The sequence below is a fragment of the Macaca nemestrina genome, chromosome 10, assembly GCF_043159975.1.
Source record: "Macaca nemestrina isolate mMacNem1 chromosome 10, mMacNem.hap1, whole genome shotgun sequence".
Lineage (NCBI taxonomy): Eukaryota > Metazoa > Chordata > Mammalia > Primates > Cercopithecidae > Macaca > Macaca nemestrina.
This window is the reverse complement of record NC_092134.1, coordinates 133062694-133084266: the sequence shown is the minus strand read 5'-3', so window position 1 is coordinate 133084266 and position 21573 is coordinate 133062694. Positions and strand designations below refer to the sequence as shown.

The 21573-nt window shown below is 41.7% G+C and overlaps 1 protein-coding gene across 1 annotated transcript in view; it reads left to right on the top strand.

Moving 5' to 3' along the window:
• Window positions 1–9453, top strand: part of LOC105499898 (ovostatin homolog 2) — a 49389-nt gene extending 39936 nt beyond the window's left edge. Inside the window, exons 28-36 of the mRNA XM_011772759.2 lie at window positions 35–200; window positions 968–1179; window positions 2189–2398; window positions 2968–3089; window positions 4523–4613; window positions 4986–5054; window positions 6340–6442; window positions 7131–7205; window positions 7609–9453. Coding sequence (XP_011771061.2) covers window positions 35–200; window positions 968–1179; window positions 2189–2398; window positions 2968–3089; window positions 4523–4613; window positions 4986–5054; window positions 6340–6442; window positions 7131–7183 — 1026 coding nt within the window. The 3' untranslated portion in view covers window positions 7184–7205; window positions 7609–9453. The remainder of the gene's footprint in view (window positions 1–34; window positions 201–967; window positions 1180–2188; window positions 2399–2967; window positions 3090–4522; window positions 4614–4985; window positions 5055–6339; window positions 6443–7130; window positions 7206–7608) is intronic.
• The last annotated feature ends 12120 nt before the right edge of the window (window positions 9454–21573 follow it).

Genomic DNA, 21573 nt, shown 5'->3' with positions numbered 1-21573 from the left:
TTTACAATATATGATTCTACTTCCTGACCAACAGTTTCCTGCTCTACGAAGCGCACTCTTTTGCCTTGAAGAGGCATTGGACAGTGGTGTCACTAATGGCTACAATCATGCAATTCTAGCTTACACTTTTGCCTTAGCTGGAGAAGAGCAGAACGTGGAATCTTTACTCCAGACCCTGGATCAATCTGCCACAAAAATAAGTAAGCGTTATTATTCATTGTTGCTAGTGGGGGTGATCTTGGAGCACAGTGAGGAAGCGTTCTAAGCAGTCACATAGGAGCTCCCTCTTCGCCAGTGTGTTTCTATTTCTCTCATGGAATTTATCAGTGGCCTTTATACCTTTCAAGAACACTGCATATTCTAGACTTTCCTCTTTTGCTTTATGCTAGCTTCCTCTCAAATGAGTGATGTGAGGGGAGTCAAGCCTGGTGACCAAGCCATAGACTATCATAACTACTGGGGAAGCTTAATCACCTGCTACTTAGAAAGTTGCTATTTAAGGCTGTAGCAATTTGCTATAGCTGTCATCAAATACCACATACTGGATGACTTCAGCAACAAAAGTTTATTTTCTCACGCTTCTGGAGGCTAGAAGTCTAAGTTCAAGGTGTTGGAAGTGTGGTTTCTTCACCTGCAGGTGACCACATTCTCCCTTCATCTTCACAAGATTTTTTGTGTGTGCACAGCCCTGCTCTCCCTTTTGTGTGTCCAAAATTTTTCTTCTCATAAGGGCACCAGTCAGATTGGACTGTGGCCTGTAAGCTTCATTTTAACTTAGTCACTTCTTTTAAAAGTCTTATCTCCAAATACAGCCACATTTTGAGGTACTCGGAGTTGGGGTTTCAACATATAAATGTGAGGGGAGCAATTCAGCACAAACAGAGGTCAGGAATGGAATTTGCATCCTTCTTTATGTGTAACCCATGACTTTTATACAGACTATGTGAAAATTCTTCCTTTTTCTCAGATAATGTCATCTACTGGGAAAGAGAAAGGAAACCCAAGACAGAAGAATTTCCATCCTTTATTCCCTGGGCACCTTCTGCTGAGACTGAGAAGACTTGCTATGTGCTGTTGGCTGTCGTTTCCCGGAAAATTCCTGACCTCACCTATGCCAGCAAGATTGTGCAGTGGCTTGCCCAACAGATGGATTCCCATGGAGGCTTTTCTTCTACCCAGGTAATTCATGTAGGCCTGATATTAATAGCAGTATGTTTAGTGCAGAAGCTGTAACTCTATGACGAGTGAGATATTAATAGTAAAGATATCACAACAAATCCTTTCTGAGAAGAAGAATCGTGGATATTATTAATCCTATTTTATTTCCTCAACAATTATTTGTTGACCAGTTATTGTGTATCAGGCACTCTACTAGGAAGCCTCTAAGTAGAAGCGAATGAAATGAGGCCCCCTATTCCAGGAACTTATCACCATTTGTAACTTCATTCACACAGCAAACACAGAATAAGTCTAAAGGATATTTTTGTCATAAGCACCACTCTTGGTGGTACATTAGACACCTGATGATACTATGTTCAAATTATATATGGACCAAAAGGAAAGTTTTCTCTCTAGTTCTGTGGGCTATACACTGGGAAAAGCAAATGAAAAGAAGGAAAACAGGAGAAATGGGGGGTATGAGAAACAATGACATGTTTTTCCTTACTTGGAAACAAATTGAAAATGCAAAAACAAACAAACAAACAAACAAAAACCAGTTTTATTTCCACGAGAAAAATCTGCATTTCTCTTTGTATTTGGTCTTAGTTTCTGAGTCAAACCATATACGAATGCATTTCCGAAGATCTTTTCCTGATTCTGACCTCCCTTCTTTGAAGAGGAGCAGAAAAAAAAAGAATTATCCATGGCAGCCACAGGGGCCGCTGACTTATGTAATGCCTTAACTTTTAGAAAAGCTTTGACACCATTTTTAACCAAAGAGACTATCTTTTATGAAAAATTTTTAGAAAGTAAAAACACAATTAAGATTTGTTGAAGAAAACTAATTTAAGTGGAAACAATTTGCACAAGCAAGTATATTTTCCTACCATTCAGGATATTGCTTCTTGGTGTTTTGCTGACCTGTTTTAGGAACACTTCTAAGGATTGATATGAAGTCCGTGGTCAAATGATGACCAATATTGTGTCATAACTGAGCTTGGATCGTTGCTTGTGCTGTTCTGTGCAGGAAACTCCGGTTTGTCTACTTGCCATAACCCGTTACATGAAGTTAACCTTCTCTAAGGATCAAAACACCGTTACCTTTAGCCGTGAAGGATCCAGTGAGATTTTCCAGGTTAACAGTGATAACCGCCTACTGGTCCAACGTTCAGAACTAACAAAGGCACCTGGAGAATACACAGTAGATGTGGAAGGACACGGCTGTACATTTATCCAGGTAACAGAAATCTGTCTGAGAGGGTGATGAGTGTTTGCCAGTAAAAGAGTCAGACTGTCTGTTCAGTTCTACGTGAAGTGTTATCTGACCGTTTTGTGTATTTACACTATCAATAGCCAAAAATGCAAGTTATTTTATGAAAAGGTACTCAGTTGTCGAAGTTTCTTGAGGATTGTTGCTATTAGAAAGTATTCTGTCTTCCTTAAATTACATTATTCTGAAAACTAAAGAATTTAACCCGATTCCCTGATGATAAAGATGTAAACTACATTAATAATAGAAATAAGCAATAGGTTCTTTCTTTTTAAAAATGTTTTATTTTTAATTTTTGTGGGTGCATAGTAGGTGTAAATATTTATGGGGTACATGATACAGGCATACAATGTGTAAGAATCACATCAGGGCAAGTGGGGTATGCATCACCTCAAGCATTTATCCTTTGTGTTAGAAATGATGGAAGTATACTCTTAGTTATCTTAAAATGTAAAATTACATTACTACTGACTGTAGTCAGCCTGTATAATTCTTAATACAGGATGAGTTTTCTTATAATTTGCTATCCTTTCTAGGCCACCCTTAAGTACAATGTTCTCCTACCTAAGAAGGCATCTGGATTTTCTCTTTCCTTGGAAATAGTAAAGAACTCTTCGGATATCTTCCAGACTATTTTTGACCTCACAGTGACCCTCAAGTAAGTGTCATATCTTGATAGTAACTCCCATGTGGGCAAGATGGTAAAATATTTAAAAAGTTTGAGCAGTAGTGAAATCACAAAATATAAATCATGGTAATATGATGAGTTCTCATGTTGGTGGTGACAATTCTACAGCACAGTCACTTTTTAGCCCTCTGTCCAGACACCACAATTTAGTACATCTTCAGCTAAATCAGAGCTAAAATGAGGCAAGTATAACATGCAGTCTATGTGAGCGTGATTTGAAAGCTTTCGCTGCACTGATATTCCAATGACACTTTCTATTCTGTTGTATGGAAGTACTCCTAGTTTTGAAAAACAGAGATTCTATATTTCTTTCTCAAGACAAGCATGCATGATCATATAGTAGCAAGCCCACAAATGTTTATTTTATAACTGTAAAGAGTAAAATTTTAGATTTTTACTTTCAGAATAGAAAAACAAAATGATCCTCTTGATTTCAAGCATGATTTATAGATGCTAAAGGATGTTAGCCTTAGTTAATATGTGGAAAGCATTGAGTGAAATTAGTTTGGCAGATATTCTTTAGAATTTCTAAATAAAAATCTCTTGAGCTCCAGGGCTAAGAACTCAATGACCTGGGGAACCCTTTTTTTTTTTTTTTTTTTTTTTTTTTTTTTTTTTTTTGAGACAGAGTCTCACTTTGTCACCCAGGCTGCAGTGCAGTGGCACAGTGGCAAAATCTCAGCTCACTGCAACTTCCACCTCCTGGGTTCAAGGGATTCTTACGGCTCAGCCTCCCGAGTAGCTGGGATTACCAGTGTGCACCACCACATCTGGCTAATTTTTCTATTTTTAGTAGAGTCAGGGTTTTGCCATGTTGCCCAGGCTGGTCTTGAACTCTGACCCTCAAGTGATCCACCCATCTTGGCCTCCAAAAGTGCTGGGATTACAGGCGTGAGCAACCATGCCCTGATGAACTATGGAACTCTTAACTTCATACCCCAATAGTCTTACCCAGAAGCAGGAAACTGAGCTAGAAGATCTCTTGGATACATGTCTACTCCATAATTCTGCTAATATACCACCTTGTAAGCAAAGATGTCCTCTAAGTGTTATGCAAATCCAACATTAACCTAAGCATATGTAATATAGATTTAGAAGCTTTGTTTACCAGTTCAAACTTTGAGACTGCAGGTAAGCTTAAGACCAGGATTTGGGGGAGATTTCGTGTCAGATAATTCATTATTTGCTCCAATTTCTGTTGCTATGTATCATTTCTTTCATTATCATTCTGATCATGCCTATTCACAGATGCTTGAAAATGACTTTCTTCAAATTTTCTCTTCGGCTTTTACCTGTCCTCCAGACTTCTAGCCAATTAGTATTTATCCACCTGGCACTCTCATTATGAGATAAGTCACTTTTTAAAATTGATATCTAAACTAGTGTTTTCTTAAAATTTTCAGATATACTGGAATTCACAATAAATCCAGTATTGTGGTTACAGATGTAAAAATGCTATCAGGATTTACTCCAGCCATGTCATCCATTGAAGAGGTAAATAATAGAAGCCTAATCTGTCAGCACAAAGACAGCTACATAGAGTATAAAGATAAAATAAATACTTGTTTAGCAGTTGTTTAGCAAAACAAAACTATAGAATTCTTCTTCAACATTCACCTTTATATTTTTACGCTAACACTGGAGAGCTGGTGTATTTAATTCGTACAAATTAGCAGTCAGTATTTCCCATGGTTCATCATATATTTTTCTTTAGTTGCTACCTGTGCTTATGAAAACATCATGGCACCAAGGAATGTTCCATAAAACAGAACCTGACACAGAAAAGCGTGGACATTCAGTTCTGCAGTGGTGCTGCCATTTGTTCTAATATCTATTCTCTATCCTTCCTTAACAATTTCTTCAAAGCTTGAAAACAAGGGCCAAGTGATGAAGACTGAAGTCAAGAACGGCCATGTTCTTTTCTATTTGGAAAATGTAAGTTTAGCAATAATTTTTTTCTTTGAAGTTTTCTTTTTTCCTTCCAAGGACGATTGGATGTTTCCACTTCTTATAGATATGATAGGATTTGTAAAAGGAAAAAACTAAGCAACATTAAGGATGACCAGTGTTCTATCCCACTGATCATCTTCTCCTTTCTAGTTCTAAGGCTATTTCATAAATGCGCTGGCTACGTGACTAGATAGCTTTCCTCTCCCTATCAAACACATTCTGGTCACAGAGTAGATGTGTAATTATTTTATAATTTGACTAAACTCTCACAAAGTTTGCCATAATTTTTAAATTTACAATTGTGTATTGAAGGTGTGTGGTGTGATGTTTTGATATAGTGAGCTGATTGTTATCTAGCGTGACTATATGTGAAATAGCTGAGTAAAACATCCCTCTTCTTTTTTCATGATGAAGTACTTAAGATCTACTCCCTTAGGGAATATTATATATACAGTATAGCATTGTCAACTGTAGGCTACTGCTGTATCTGAGATTTGTAGAATGTATTCATTCTGCACAGCTGAAGCTTTCTATCCTTTGACCAGCATCTCCCCATTTTCCCATTCCTGATAACTACCATTCTACTCTCTGCATCTATGAATTCAACTTTAGATTTAACTTACAGGTGAGATCCTGCAGTGTTTTCTGTGTGTTTCTGGTTTATTTCACTCCATATAGTTTCCTCCAAGTTTTCAATGTTGTTGCAAATGGCAGAAATTCTTTTTATTTAAGACTGAATAATTTGTGTATATATATATATATATATATATATATATATATATGCTTCAGTTTCACTATCTATTCATCTGTTTCGAACATTTAGGTTGATTCCTTCTGTTGGCTATCATAATGAAAGAATGAGCATGGGACTGCAGCTGTCTCTTCAAGATATTAATCTCATTTTCTTTGGATGCATACCCAGAAATGGGATTGCTGGATCATAGGATAGTTCTATTTTTATTTTTCTCAGGAAAAGCCAAACTGTGGCTTGCAGTTTAGAGACGTCTTTTCTATGTGTATCGTTACCACTCACATAAATGCCTACATTCCTCTAAGACTTCCAGCTAAATTCCTCTCACCTCAATGTAAGCAAAGGAACTGAAAATTTTATATGATTTAAGGTTAACAACTCCTTATTTTGCCAATATGTAAGTGAATCATACCCTAGATCTATTTAATTACATAGATCATAAACTTCTGGGGATAATTTTCTCAGTGATTATCTTTTCTCAGACTTGCTACAATGTAATTATAATTTGTGTCATTACAGGTTTTTGGTACAACCCACAGTTTCACTTTTTCTGTTGAGCAGAGCAACCTTGTGTTCAACATTCAGCCAGCCCCGGTCATGGTCTACGATTATTATGAAAAAGGTAGGCAAGCAACAGCCATGCCCTAAGGCTATTGAACATGGTATTTATATCTAACATTCCCGAGCTACTAAACTTCCCAAAATCAACCTCTGTCTTCACAGAGTAAGCAATAGATGGCATTACTTTGTATACTGGTTTCTTTCTTCCATGATGCATCTTCTGACTGAACCCATTTTCCAGTTACCAGAGTTTTTCAACACCAGAATCCTTTCAATATAATCTGACAGGGCTCCACTTGAACTTGAAATACAAGCCACATGAAGCTTCCAGGTCTTTTTGTTGTTGTCATTGTTGTTCATGCTAAGACTGACCGTTCTAAGCTACCTCTAAGGACTTTGACTTAAAAAGGGGAGTGGGGAATATTCTGAAATGCTATTTTAAAAATTTGATAGATTCATTTCTAAAACGATTACTAAGATGTCGTAGAGACCATACAACTGTTCCCTGGAAAATTGGTGCTATTTGGTTTTTGTTGAATGCTGTGTGAAGTTTGTCGAGTATTTGAATTCTGTCTCTGACATTTACTAATAGAATGTATTTCATCAAGTGTCTTAAATATTATTAGCTTATTTCTGGATGTATAAAACGGGAAAGTAATTGTCTCTATTTCAAAATTATTGGAAAGATTAGATTGAATGTGCTTATATAATCTACTTAATAAAAATACATGTTCCCTTTATTTTTTCAGAAGAATATGCCCTTGCTTTTTACAACATCGACAGTAGTTCAGTTTCCAAGTGAGACAAAGCAATTACTGGAAGAGGTAAAGAAATTTTATTACATCATAAACCATTGAAAACACATCTAATAAGAAAATGAAAACCTAAATAAGATAGGACAATGGTTGAAGAAAGACAAGTGTTTGGTACTTCATTAGAGTTGTGTAACTGTGTACTACATGAGTATTCTGATAGTCGTTAAGATTGTATTAATTTCTTTAAAAATAGCTTTACAGAATTCACAGCTATATATGTACCTTTTATAAATCTCTCATTTTTGTTTTGTAAGTTGACAGGTCAGTAAAAATTTAGGCACATATATTTGTACATATGCATGTATATGTATGATACATGTCTATGTGCCTATATATGCATGTTTTTATATCTAAATATTTATATATACATACAAACATGTGTTTGTTGTTTAAACAATGTTTTAAATCCCAGGTGGAAAACCATTTCTTTTAACAAACTGATTCTTCTGTATCAAACCTGGAAAAATTTCATGAACCATCTGGCATCCTGAACAGTCTGCAATCTGCTCTGGCTTCTTATCAGGTTTTATTTCCTTGTCATCCCATTAAATGTTGTCATTTTGCAACTGAGTCTATGACATTTTTTTTCTTCCAGTACTTTATTCACAGTTTTAATCCTAGAAAACGCAGGGGTTTTTTTGACAGCAACTTGAATAATTTGCTGTACTGTTGTCAACTCTAAATTCGAATGTTTAGACATTATGGAATACAGAGTTAGAATTCTTCCATATCCAAAGAGAGTGAGAGAGAAAGAAGTGGGGGAAGAGAAAGAAGCAGATTAAGTGAAAGTTGAAATGGACTCCATGTTAATTCAAGGAAACAAAAACAAACACACACAACATAGACTCGAATGTATCTTCCGAGATCAAATCTGCCTCCTTAGGCCTAATCCAACGTTGCCCATTCCGTTGGAGCAAAGGCATTGCTTATGCAGAGGTTAGGCCAGCACATCCTTTGCTTGCGTCCTTACTCACTAGGTAAACACACCCCTCACACTCCAGATGTGGCCAGTCGTCACCCCCGAGGGATACTGGTCAGGCACTCAGGGATGGTTTTGAAACAACTGTGGCCTGCCTCAGACCACCCCACGCAGTGGGCTCAGCAAATTTCCAAAGTGCAGAGACAGCACTGCAAAGGCAGAGTGTGCCAGGATGGGCCCTGGACATACACTGTACAATCCATCTCAGATGAGGTGATGGGAGCAAGTTGGCGTGTCCCAGCCCACAGGCACTGCTCCTCACACCCCCACCTGGGTGGGAGCCATCACAGGCTAGCATCCCCTTGTCCTGCCCCTATCCTGGTTTTCTGGCTGGCTTTGCAGATCAAAGGGCATCCTTCCACTTGGACCAATCCTGGGGGAGACATCTCTCAGAAGACAGTCCTAGAACATGGAATATGACCTTGTTTGGAAATAGGGTCTTTGCAGATGTTACCAAAGGAAGAGGAGCTCACAGTGGATTAGAGTGGGCCCCACCTAGTCTAATGATTCCTGTCCTTAAGAGAACACAGACCCACACACACACACACACACACACACACACACACACACACACACACACAAGAATGTGCCTGTGAAAATGGAGGCAGAGCTTAGAGTGAAGTGTCTACAAGGCACGGGACGTGGACAGTTGCCAGAAACCAGCAGAAGCCAAGAGTGAGTCATGGAGTTGATCTGCCTCACAGCCTCTAGCAGGAACTCGTCCTGCCACTACCTTGACTTTGCATTTCTAGCCTTCGCAACTGATGGAATAAACTCCCATTGTTTAAAACCAGTCAGGTGTGGCATGTTTTTATGTGAGCCCTGGGAACCCAATACACTGACTTCCAAGGGCCTCATCCCACTGACTTCAAAGCAGGCCTGGATCTGTGCGTTGTCTCACTTCTGGGAGCTCCCATGAGTCTGCAGAGAGATTGCAGGGTCTTCCTGAACATTGCCTGAAGAGGAAAGAGGGACTCAGAGGATTGCCCCGAGATCGCCCCTCCCTTCTCCTAAATTCTGCTGGGCTCTCCCAATGCCCCAGGGAGACATCCCTGCTAACTTCTGCCCTGCAAGTTGACCCTGACATTTTCAAGTGTCACTGCCTCTGTGAACTTGAATGGATTGCTCTGTTCTTTGCACAAGAGTAGAAACATCTGCCTGGGGTGCAGCTTGTCCCAATGGCTGGGACTTCCCTGACACACAGCTCCCCATATCTGCTGTGGAGCGGTCTCACTGACATCTGGGCAAGCAACTGGAAGAAGCTTCAGCCCCAGTTCTAAAGGTTCACAGTGACTGGCAGCTGGGATTGAGACAGACCCACCTTCTGTAGGTGGACTTTGGTGCTGGCCCCGGTTGTCCTTTTATAGTCACTACCTTTGGAAAGGGTGCAATTTTCACCCTCCTGCCCTGCCAGTGTGGCAGGGTATTTTTTATTCTTTGTATTCAGTTGTTTCTTGGTGTTTCTTGGTGAACAGAATGGAAGATATGCCTTTTCCTAAGCATGGCTGTGGCACAAGAGGCTTTCCGAAGCAGCTGCTCAGGTGGCTCAGCCTGAACCAGGACGGGTTGAGAGGGAGCATCTTCCTGAGCCCTCAGTATGTCATCCACAATGGATGGGACAGGCTCTGGGGAGTTGTTCTTCACCCCTTCCAGAGCTGAAACCAGAATAAGACTACCTGTCTCTCTAAAAAATAAAAAAATAAAAATTATCTGGGCTTGGCAGCATGCACCTGTAGTCCTAGCTACTTGGGAGGCTGAGGCAGGAGGATTGTTCGTGTGTGCCCAGGAGTTTGAGGATACAATGAGCCATGATCGCACTTAAGCCTGGGTGACAGAGAAAGAACCTGTCTCAAAAAAAAAAAAAAAAAAGAAGAAGAAGAAATAAAAGAAAAAGAAATCACCTTGTTTGTGAATACAATTTCTTTCTTTCTAATCTTACTACTTTTATTTTATGTCATTTTCGTGCCTTATTGTTTTGGCTAGGACTTCCAATACCATGTTGAATAGGAGTGATGAGAGTAAACATCCTTGCCTCATTCTCAATCTTATGGAGAAGGCAATAAGTTTTTCATCACTAAGTAAGATGTTTGCTGTAGGCTTTTTGAAGGTGTCACACATCAGGTTAAGAAGCTTGCTTCTATTCTTAGTTTGCAGAAAATCTATAATAGGAAAATATGTTGAATTCTGTAAAAGTTTTTTCTATATCAATTGATGTGATCATGTTGATTTTCTTGTTAGATTATTACTATGGCAGATTACATTGATTGATCTTCAAGTATTGAAGCAGTCTTGCATTCCCAGGAAAAACCCACTTGGTTATGGTGTATTCCAAGGACTACATAAACACACACACACACACACACACACACACACACACACACACACTCCAGAAGTAACACAAGTTCAAAAGACAAAACTCAATTTAATTTGCATATACTAACAATAACTAACAGAAAATCGACATTTTAAAATAATTGCATTTGTACTATCTCTGAAAAAAAATGAAATGATTAAGTCTCTATAAGATCTGTATGCTGAAAATGTACAAAATCCTGTAAACAAAATCACAGAAGACCTGAATCAATGAAGAAATATATGGATTCATGGATTGAAATACTCAATATAGTAAAGATTTCAATTCTTCCCAAATTGATCTATACTTTTAATACATCTCCATCAAAATCCCACCAAAGGATATGTTGTATATCAGGCGATCTGATTTTTAAAAAATGCAAAGATTAAAAGGTAGAAAAAAGAATGACACTGGAAAAGTGATGCTACACAATTTTAAAGTTCTGCTCCAATTCTAAAGTAGTCAAGACAGTGTGATTCCAGCAAAGGGATAGACACAGAGATCAATGGGACAGACTGTGTCCAGGAATAGATCCGCACAGACATGGAAAATTGATTTCTAACAAAGCTGCAAAGACAACTCAATAGAGAAAGGACAATCTTTCAACAAATGCTACTGAAACAACTCAACTTTCATACGCAAAAAATTGAACCTCAACCTAAAGCTCCTATTTTACATAAACATTAATTGAAATGGAGCGCAGATTTAAATAAAAAGTGTTTAACACTATGAAACTTTTAGAAGAAACCGTAGAAGAAATATTCAAGACTAAGTTGTCAGACATGACACTAAAATAACAATTCATAGAAGAAAATACTGATAAAATGAACTTCCTCAATATTTAGGACTTTTGCTCTGTGAAGGATCTTATTAAGAGGACAAAAAGACATGCTACAGGCTGAGTGAAAACGTATAGCACAAACCATATAGTGGACAAAGGACTTGTATGTAGAATCTATGAAGAACCTTGAAAATTCATCACTTTTTGAAAAAAAAAATTCCTATGAAAAAGTGGGCAAAAGACATGAAAAGACATTTTGTCAAAGAAAGAACATGAACAGCAAAGAAGCACAAGTGAATATGATCAGCATCAGTAACCATTAGAGAAATGCAAATTAAAACAATGAAGTATCACTATGTCTGTTAGAATGGATAAGGTCAATGATGACACCAAATGCCGGCAAGATTGCTTAGAAACCAGACAACCCACACATCACTGGCGTCACTTGAACAAGGTATAGCCACTCTGGAAAAGAGTTGGGCAGTTTCTTATAAAACCAAAGGTACACGTCCTATGTGACTCAGCAATTTCACTCTTCAGGATTTAACTGGAAGAATGAAAACAGGTTCACAAAAACCTGTACGTGAATGTTCTTAAAAGTTTTATTCAAAATAGCCTCAAACTGGAAACCACCCAAATATCTTTCAATGGTGAAAGACTCAACAAATTCTACCATATCCATATAAGAGAATACTACCCAGGAATAAAAAGCAAGGAATTATTGATACAGGCAACAACTTGGAAGTTTTGTTAGAGCATAAAACTTGGTGAAAAAAGCCAAACTTTTGTTGAAGATTGGGTTTTGGCTTTTGTTGAAGAAAGAAAAAAACTTTCTCTTGTGAAAAAAGCCAATCTTCTAAAAGGTTTTACACTTATAAGATTCCATGTATAAAACATTCTCCTGTTGTGGGATAATTTAGGAATCAGAGAGACCGAGGAGTTGAGGAGGATATTTATTATTTAGGTTCACCGGTCCAGCTGGATTAACATCCAAAGGACTGAGCCCCGAACGAAGAGTCAAGTTACCTTTTAAGCATTTTGTGGGGCGGGGGAAGATCTGTGCAGGGGGAAGCATATTACAGAATCAAGAAACAAAGACAATTATTCAGTTGAGACTTGCATTACATTATTTCTTACTTTTCAAGGAAAAACATGTTTTGCGACTTGAGTTTATCTGTCTAGTGACCTTGAAGCTGCACAGCTAGAGAAACGGGTCTTCATAATGCCTGGCAAAGGGAGAAAGAAGGCTCACCAGTCACAGAAAAACAGGCAGTTAATTGTTAAAGACTCCAGCTCTTTCTCTTCCTCAGGGGGAATTGGGTTTTCTTACATACAGCTGAGTTTTCGCTTACATATTCTTTAATTTCTTTTAATTCCTGTTCCACTCCAACAAACAAAACTATAGAGATGGAGAACAGATTGGTGGTTGCCAGGAGACAGGGACAAGGTACGAGGATATGACTAAAAAGAGGTAGCACAAGTGAGTTCCTCTCAGTGATGAAACAGTTCTTTGGCAAGGACACTGGTGCAAGTGTTTACAAGATACTGCACATGAGACCATCTTGCATAGAACACACACACACAAAGGAGTACATGCAAACACTGCAAAAACTGCATAAGGTCTGTAGTCTAACAATAGCCAACCAATGCCCATGCCCTGGTTTTGATGGTGTCCTGCTGTTCTGTAAGATAGCACTGTTAGGGGAAGCCAGGAAAAGCATCCAAGGGATGCTCTACTACTTTTGCGACTCCCTGTGAATCTAGTCATTTCAAAACAAAAATGTTAAAGAAAAGCAACCAAGTGATTTTTATATAATAAATGCCAGGTTAATCCTCATATATGAATGCACATATGAGTGCACAGATAAAACTGAAAGGACGTATATCAAAATGGTAACATATCTGTTAGTTTTTGAAGGGAAGGCGAGGGTTACAAAAAGACAGAGGGAGAGTTGGTAGCTCGACAGCAACAAAAGTTCATTGCCAGAGCAACCTACTGAGGTGGGGGACCAGCTTAACACCAGAGCCCACCACCGCTTACAGGCTGGGGTACTTATAGGTATGGGCGGGAAGGGTCTGGGTGGCATGGCTTGCTGCTTGACAAAGATGTTCCTTCAGTTGGGCCTTTTCCTGGCAGGGTATGATAGGGACGTTCCTGTGCCTTGTGGTCAGGTGGTGGGGCAGGACGTTTCTCACGGTGGAACCCCCATGGAATGTTTTGCTCTGACCAAGGTCTGTGAAATGGCAGGGGGCTTACAAAACAGTGCAGTCTGGACTAACAGTATCCAGATCGTAGATTTAAAAATCATTTTTCTTTTCTTGGTAGGTCTTTTCAATATGTTCTGTATAGTCCAAAATAAACATGTTACTTTGTTACATTTAAAACGTTTTGTTCTCTTCAAAATGCATTTAAACTGTTTGACAAACTAGAAAATTGTTTATTAAGAGCAAGGACATTTATTTATAGACAAATCCTAATTCAGGTGAATTCAACAAATATTCTTTAAGCACTTTCTATATGCAGGCAATTATAAGAGTAAGATAAATCTAGTATAAATCTAGAGTGAAAATATGACAAATACTTATAACATAGGATAACATATGTGATATTATAGGCATACACAATGTTCTGAAATAATACAGAGGGGGACATAATTAACCATGCACCAGCTAGGAGAAGGTTCAAAGAAGAGGGCTTTTCACGATATAAAGGAATAGAGGGGATGGCATGGGAGGAGAAAGAACTTTTCAAAAAAAGACAACAGGGCCAGGAGTGGTGGCTCGTGCCTATAAGCTCACCACTTTGGGAGGTCGAGCTGAGGGGATCACTTGAGCCCAGGAGTTCGAGACCAGCCTGGGCAACATAGTGAGACCCCTGTCTCTATTTAAGTAAGTTTAATATTTTAAAAAGACAACAGAGTACACAAGAAGCATTGAGGCAGAGAAAACACAACATGCAGAAGAAAGCAGAGTCAAACGGGTAACATTATTTCTAACATCAAGTGATGAAAGCAGGAGGAGGCTATTAAAATTGACATCAGAAAGTGCATTTAGTGACTTCAGTCTTTAGTGGAAGTTCCTAGTGTATGAAATGAACAGATGAGGAAAGGCCTTAATTGCTGTGCTGTGGGAATAGGGAACCGTTAAAGGGCTAAGTGTGAGAGGATCTGTAATTCAGAAATTGCTCTGTTGGTAACGTGGAGGGTGAGTTTGAGGGGAATGAGACTGGAGGCAGGAGCAAGGCAGGAATGAAACGGCCTCATTGTCTGGAGTATCACCTGAGGTTTGTGATCTCACAGCCATGGAAAACAAGGATGTGGACTCACAAAGAGTGAGGTTAAGAGCGGAAGTTCAATAGGCAAAAGAAAAAGAAAAGCTCTCTGCTGCAGCGAGGGGTCACAGAGAAATGGATCGCCGGTCCATGGCAAAACGCAGAGGGTTTTATAGATGAGCTGGTGAGGAAGTGGTGTCTGATTTACAAAGGACGTGAAAGACTAGTCAGACCAGGCGTGCCATTTGCATAGGGCGTGAAAAACTGCTTAGATCCGGTGTGCCGTTTGCATAGGGTGCGAAATTCTGGTCGTCCCCTCCCTAATCTTGTATTATGCAGGTGGGTTCTCTGTCTGAGCTGTGCCATGTTGCCCATTTCTCTATTACTGCACACGTGGTGACAGAAAAGGGAAGATGGACCCTCCATGTTGGATATGCCCGGCCCCCAGGTAGCCCTTTTCTATTGGCACAGCTGCCAGCATTCCCCCGTGCAAGCTTCCAGCTTGCTTAACTACATTTGCGGCTTGATTTTTCAGGCTGCTCTTTGTTAGAAAAAGATAATTTGTTGGGCTGCTTTTTGTTGGAAGGGAAGCTCTGCCAAGGACTCTGTTCCCCTCACTATCTGCCTAAATAATGTCTTTCTATCTCCTGTTTCAGTAGCAGTGGAGGTGAGGAGTAAAAATATGTCAAACTTGGCCACTGATTAGAAAAGGTGACAGGAGGGGTCAAGGAGAGGAAAAAGTGCTGGATCACGCCCAGGTTTCAGGCTGGAACAGAGCAAATGGCAGCAGCATACAATGTTGAACATAGAGGCATAGAAGCCCACTTGAGTGGAGAGGGATAACGGGGCATTCTAGGACAGGATGGGTTTGAGATTTCCTGACGTATCCAAGTGGAAAAGCCTTGGGAGCATGGGGATTCACTGAGCTCAGGGCAGAAGATAGGGAATGTGCAGTCATCAGCTTGCAGGGGATGGCTGAATCATTCTCCCACTTCAGCAGAGAAGCACCCAAGCAAAGTGCTGAGAATCCTGGAGAACACCAACATTCCCCAGTGAGCTGAAAGACAATTTTAGAGGAGGCACAGAGGAAAAATGAAATGGAAGAGAGTGCTATAGAGAGCACCATAATCCAGGGCTTTGTCTAGAAGCAGGCTGATGAATAACCATTTCCTTTTCTGTAAATGAGAGTAAAATTATCTACCCATGCATGGAAAAAAAAAATTCTCAACAAACTAGAAACAGGAAGGAAGGAATTCATCAACGTGATGAATGTTGGAGTGCCATAGCACTCCAACCTGGACAACAGAGACCCTGTTTCAAAAACAACAACAACAACAAATTTAGTCCTTTTCTTTTACAGATACATACTAAGGTATCCATGGATGAAATTATATGATGTCCGGGATTTGCTTTAAAATAACAAAAGAGGAGGAGAAGTGGGTGGGAGTATACAGGAAACAAGATTGGCCATGAGTTAACAAATACTTAAATCTGCTGACGAGGAGGTGAAAGCTCATTACACTATCCTCTTGTACAAAATGCTCCAGATACAAAGTTTTTCTAAAAATCTTCTTCATGGGTTTGTAGTGAGCATTGAATAAGGTCATGTATACAGAGTGCTTCATCACCATGGCTGACAGGTAGTCAGCACTCAAACATTGTTTTTAGTTTTGTTAATCCCTGTCCATTAACCACACCCAAAAGAAGTGGCTTATTTACACCAAGAACCCTGGCTCATGGACCTTTGTCCACTTGGAGGTAATTTATTGAAATTTGAGGTTTAGGATGAGGAAATGCCAGCCTTCAGAGTCCCAGGCCTATTGTGCAACAGCAGAGCCAACAGTCCCAAATGCCTCCCTAGCATGACTAGTAAGTAGGATCACTTTCCTCTCGCCTTGTAGGCATACTGAAGATCATTCACTCATTCATTCACTATTTTTCATTCATTTCTTATGTGCTAGATATTGGGTGCTGGGAATCCATAATACAGTGGACCCTTAATTGACTGGAAGCATCACTTTCAAAGCATCATTTCAGGTTGAATATTTGAGTGCCAAGTGAATTCAAGCTACAGGGCTAAGGATCCATGCCTCAGTCACCATGAAGACCTTCCCAAGAGTCAGCCCTATGAGGCACATAGAAATGAGTGGAGACATAGAACTCACTCCTACAAAGCCTAGAACCTGATAGAGCACATGAGACAGGAGCCCAAATAACCAAGAACAGGGAGCTGAATGTGAGAGGCGGGCTCCAAAGGATTCGGCCACCAAGGTGGAGAAAGTATGTGTGCAGAATGGGAAGTAGTCAGGTTTGGCTGACACATTTAGTAGGCATGTGGGGAGAGGTGGAAACTGAGGCTGGAATGATCCACTAGGGCCACGTGTATAGAAGGTCAGGTTCAGGCATCTGAATCTCATTCAGTATCAACAGAGTCGCTTTTTGGTGCCAAGCAAAGGCTAACAGGCTTAGGACCAGGATTCAGGAAGCTGTCTCTTGAATCAAGTGACTGAGCCCATGAACCACCCAGGGAAGGCCCATCCCAGCCTGGCGCTGCACCTCAAGCTCACATTACACGACCACATGCATCAAACAAACCACATGCATGTTCACACACGACCATATGTATGATCACACGACCATATGCATGTTCACACATGACCACATGCATGTTCACACGCAACTATGTGTTCACAGGACCATATTTATATTCACACAACCATATGCATGTTCACATGACCATGTGCATGTCACATGCAACCATATGCACATGTGGTCACATGGATATTCACACATTACCACATGGAACCTCACATGACCATATGCATGTTCACATGTGGCCACATGCATGTTAATACATGACCATATGTATGCTCACGTGACCACATGTATTCACACATGACCATATGTATGTTCACACGCTCAATGAATCACAGTTTTATAAGACCTGAGACAGACATGCGTTTTGGGAGATCCAGCTTTGGGGTATGGGCTCATCTTGTCCACACATGGAGACTAGACCTGAACTATCTCTGAGAAAGTTGCCTGCCAGTTTAGAGCAGAGCTTCAGAAACCTTTTCCATAAAAAGCCAGTTAGACAGTTACGAAATGTCTGAAGGCTTTGCAGGCCATGTAATCTCTGTTGCAAATACTCAACTCACTAAAGCAACCATTTAAATAAACCATGTTAAATAAAGAACAATTTAAACATGAAGGAAGGTATGAAGGTGCGTTCTGATAAGACAGGACCTGGCCATAGTTTGTCCAGCCTAGTCTAGAATTTGTAGCCTCTTCCCAGAACCCAAGTGCCCGCTCCAGACACAGACCCACTCCAACTCCAGCCAGAGACGCAGGCCTCATTCGTCAGAAACTGGGAATGCTCCTTTAGAAGGACACCCCTCCAGGCCTGAGGATCTGTGCACTATGGGAGGCCTGGAGCTACTCGTGCTCCACCCAGCTTGATGCAAGCTGGCCCCGTCAGGCCCCACCACCATTATCCTTGCTGACCACTCCCGGCATCCTCTCAAGAGGAAGCTGCCCACCTCTCACGTTCTATGCCACAGGGTTGGGCACTGCACTGGCTCCTTCCAGCCCCACAGGAGCCCCTCTCCACAGCCTGTCACTTAGGAGCTCCTGTACATCCAGTTAAGCCCAGACAATTTCTTTAGGAAACCTTCTCAACACTCTGAAGTCCAGATCGCAGGCCCCTCCTGGAATGTTCTCCTTGTAGCCTGTTCTTCACTTATGAGACCACACTGCATATTGAACTGCAACCATCAGCTTCACCATCTATCTCCTCTGTGCCAGGCCAGGAGCTCTATGGGAGAAGGAACTCATCAGAGTGCCTGCCCCTGGAAGGCTGTTCATCAACATGCAGTGAAAGAAAGAATTCACAGACTCTTCCAACAGGAAGAGAGACTGGATCTTATAAGACCCAACAGGAAGGCACCGTCTCAAAACCAGTGAAAAATAGCAGGGATCTAGATTAGAGCGTGCAGTGGGAAATGAAATAGTAGGGGCTGGGGAGGTGCCCCACATTTGTCAATGACTCCTAATCTTTCTCCCGAGATCGCTCCTTCACCCTTGTGTTCAGCTGCCACCAACACTTACACCAGCCACTGAAGCCAGAAACCTGGGAGACCTCTGCCCTCATCCGGCCCCAAAGACCAGAACGTGTCATTTCCACCTCGCTCACCCTACTTCCCTTCCCACTGCTCCTACCTTAGTTCAGACCACCGCCCTCGCTCCCTCCGCCTAGCTCAAGCCAAGCTGACTGGGCCAGCGGCCTTCAGGCCTGCCCTTCTCCATCCTGCCATGTCTGTCCTCCACGGGCCAAACGGAGCTGTCATTTTAAAGTGCAGGTCTGCTCTGGTCATTCTCCTAATGAAACCCTTCGGCGCTTGTCAAGGCCTTGGTCCAGACTCCTTAGCATGGCCATGCAGGACAGCCCTCCATGATCCTCCCCTCCCTGAGACCCCTCCTGCCCTCAGCACCCTGTGTTCAAGCCCCAGCTTGCCCTGTGGTGTCGCACTCAGCCCAGCTCCCCTGCCTGGGGTGCCCTGCCTGGCCTAGGAACCAGGAAAGCTTGCCAGCTTCCAAGACTCAGCTCAAGCACCTCTTCCTGCTGGGTGTTTTCTGAGACCCCCTCCTCTCCCCACTTCCTGGGGATCCCACAGTCCCCTGAAGGGCCTTCTGCCCCAGCGTTTGACCCCACTGTTTGGCCCTGTATCTGTTTCCATGGCTGCCTCACCCTTTCAGACCACCAACTCCTGCAGAGCAGAGCCCCATATCTCAGTCGGCTTTGCATTCCCAGAGCCTGGCACAGAGCCTGGCTCCCATGAACCCTCAATAACCCTTGAAAATTCACTGGAATCCTGGACAGTGCCGAAGAGGCACCTAGGATGGGAGAATGATCTGCTGCCGTCTCCTGGCAATGTGAGGCATTGTCGTAAGCCCAGACACCTCCCTGCCAGCCTTGCAAAAACAAGTGCAGGAAGGGGAAGCTGGAAAAGGAGCTGATGGAGAATGGGGGAGATGGATGCCGTCTAAGGAGACACACTGGATTGAGAGGTTGCTGAGACCCTGCCAGCTCCCACACTATTCCCATGTCCATGGGTGCAGGGACCAGGTCAGTGCTTCCAAAGAAGGCTGCATCCTTAGTGGCTCTGGCTCCCTCTAACAAATGCTAAATGAGATCTTGCTTCTCAAGATAACCTGTTGTTGTGTTGTTGTCACTATCACTGCAGCTTTTATTCACTTCATTGGGTAATCACTGAGTTTTTCCTCCATGGCTGTAGAACATGTGGTTTGCTTTTGTGTATAGAAAGACTTAATTTAACCACTGGCTTTTCCTGATTTTAACTCAGCTTCCTACTGTTAGGAGGTTATTTCTGACATTCGGGGTTTCTTACCTTTCTGTCAGAACCCACATACTGTCGTTCTTCAGTATCTGTTGGAGACTGGTTTCAGTGTCCTCCCTTGAAGATACCAACAGCACAGGTGCTCAAGCCCCTGATATAAAACGGTGTGGCATTTGCAGACAACCTACGCACACCCTGCATGCACTTTCAATAAGCTCTAGGTTACTTGTGATACCTAATTCAACGTAAATACTTTGTCAATAGTTGTTTAGGGAATTATGATAAAAAGAAAAGCTTGTACATGTTCAGCACATGTGCAATGTTGTTTGAGTAGTTTTACCCCACATGGTTGAATTCGTGGATGCGGAGCCGACAGCTACAAGACACACAGGTGGGGAGGGCTAGCTTTTCCAGTTAGTGTCCCCCAAACCCCTCTCTGTCCACTGCTTCAGCAGGTCAGGCGATATCATGTGCCCCTCCTCGAAAGGAGTAGCATTATCTCAGCTCCTCTTGGGGCGGCAGGTCTAATTGTCTGCATCTTGACATCTGGAAAGTTTGCCCAACACCTAACAGAAGACATGGATTAGGGGAAGGAGCTTGGGACTGTAGATGGATATTTGTGAGTGATGTGCACAGAGATAACCACCTGCAGAGAAAGATCACCTGTTGTTCACCTTTGAATCCTCAATCTCTATTGCACAGGGCATTCAGTCAACATCAGATGTCTGTGGAACAAATGCATGGATTGTACATGAAAGAAGTAAAAGGGACTACCTTCTCATGGTGTAGAAAATTAGAGCTGCATGACACATTTTGCCCTAAATTTAGGAATCCACCCCACTAGACAAGAAATACCTTTTCCAATTAACTAATGATCTCTCCACTCCTTTCCCTGAAGAGTTTACTGAACAATGATCAGGAGGGCACCATAAACTTTATTTCCATGTCAAACAGTACCTGTCCTCCAGTGGTTTATCATCTATTTGGTGAGACATGGTACAAATGAAGAAAGATTGCTCCCTGTCCTCAGAAGGTCTGTAACCTCACCGGATGAGGCATCCATCTCACACTTGCTTCTCCAGAAAGACTAGAGAACCACAGGAGACCATGTGTCATGAAAGGTTGAATGCGCGATCACTTAGCACTGAAAATACGCAGCACAGAAAATCAGTGTTTGTAGTTAGGTGGCACTATCAGGTCAGGCTTCCTGAAAGAAGCTGACCTTGAACTGCCCTAGGCTGGGAAGAAGTTTAGAAGAGAACAGAAAATTCATTGTTCTGTGGTCTGGAGGCACCCTGGTTTCTCCGACCCTGAGTCTCAGCCAGAGATCCTGGTGGGGAGACAGGAGTGTGAAGCCATCGACCACCCTGTCTATGTTCTCACTCTTCAGAGGGTGGCACCGGGGCAGAAGCAGCAAAGATGACCACTGCATACATTCCAGCTCCCAGACAGAGGCATACATGACTTCACCCTTGAACAAAATCCATGTCTTTTCAGGGTGCACTCCAGAGTGAAGTGCGGGTGGACTGGAGTGAAGTGCTGCTCAGGCTGACGGCGCCAGCTCAGAATGTCTTCAGCGAGGCCAGCACCCGTTTGAAGAAGATTAAGGGATGAGGCCATCCAGTGAGCCAGAGGG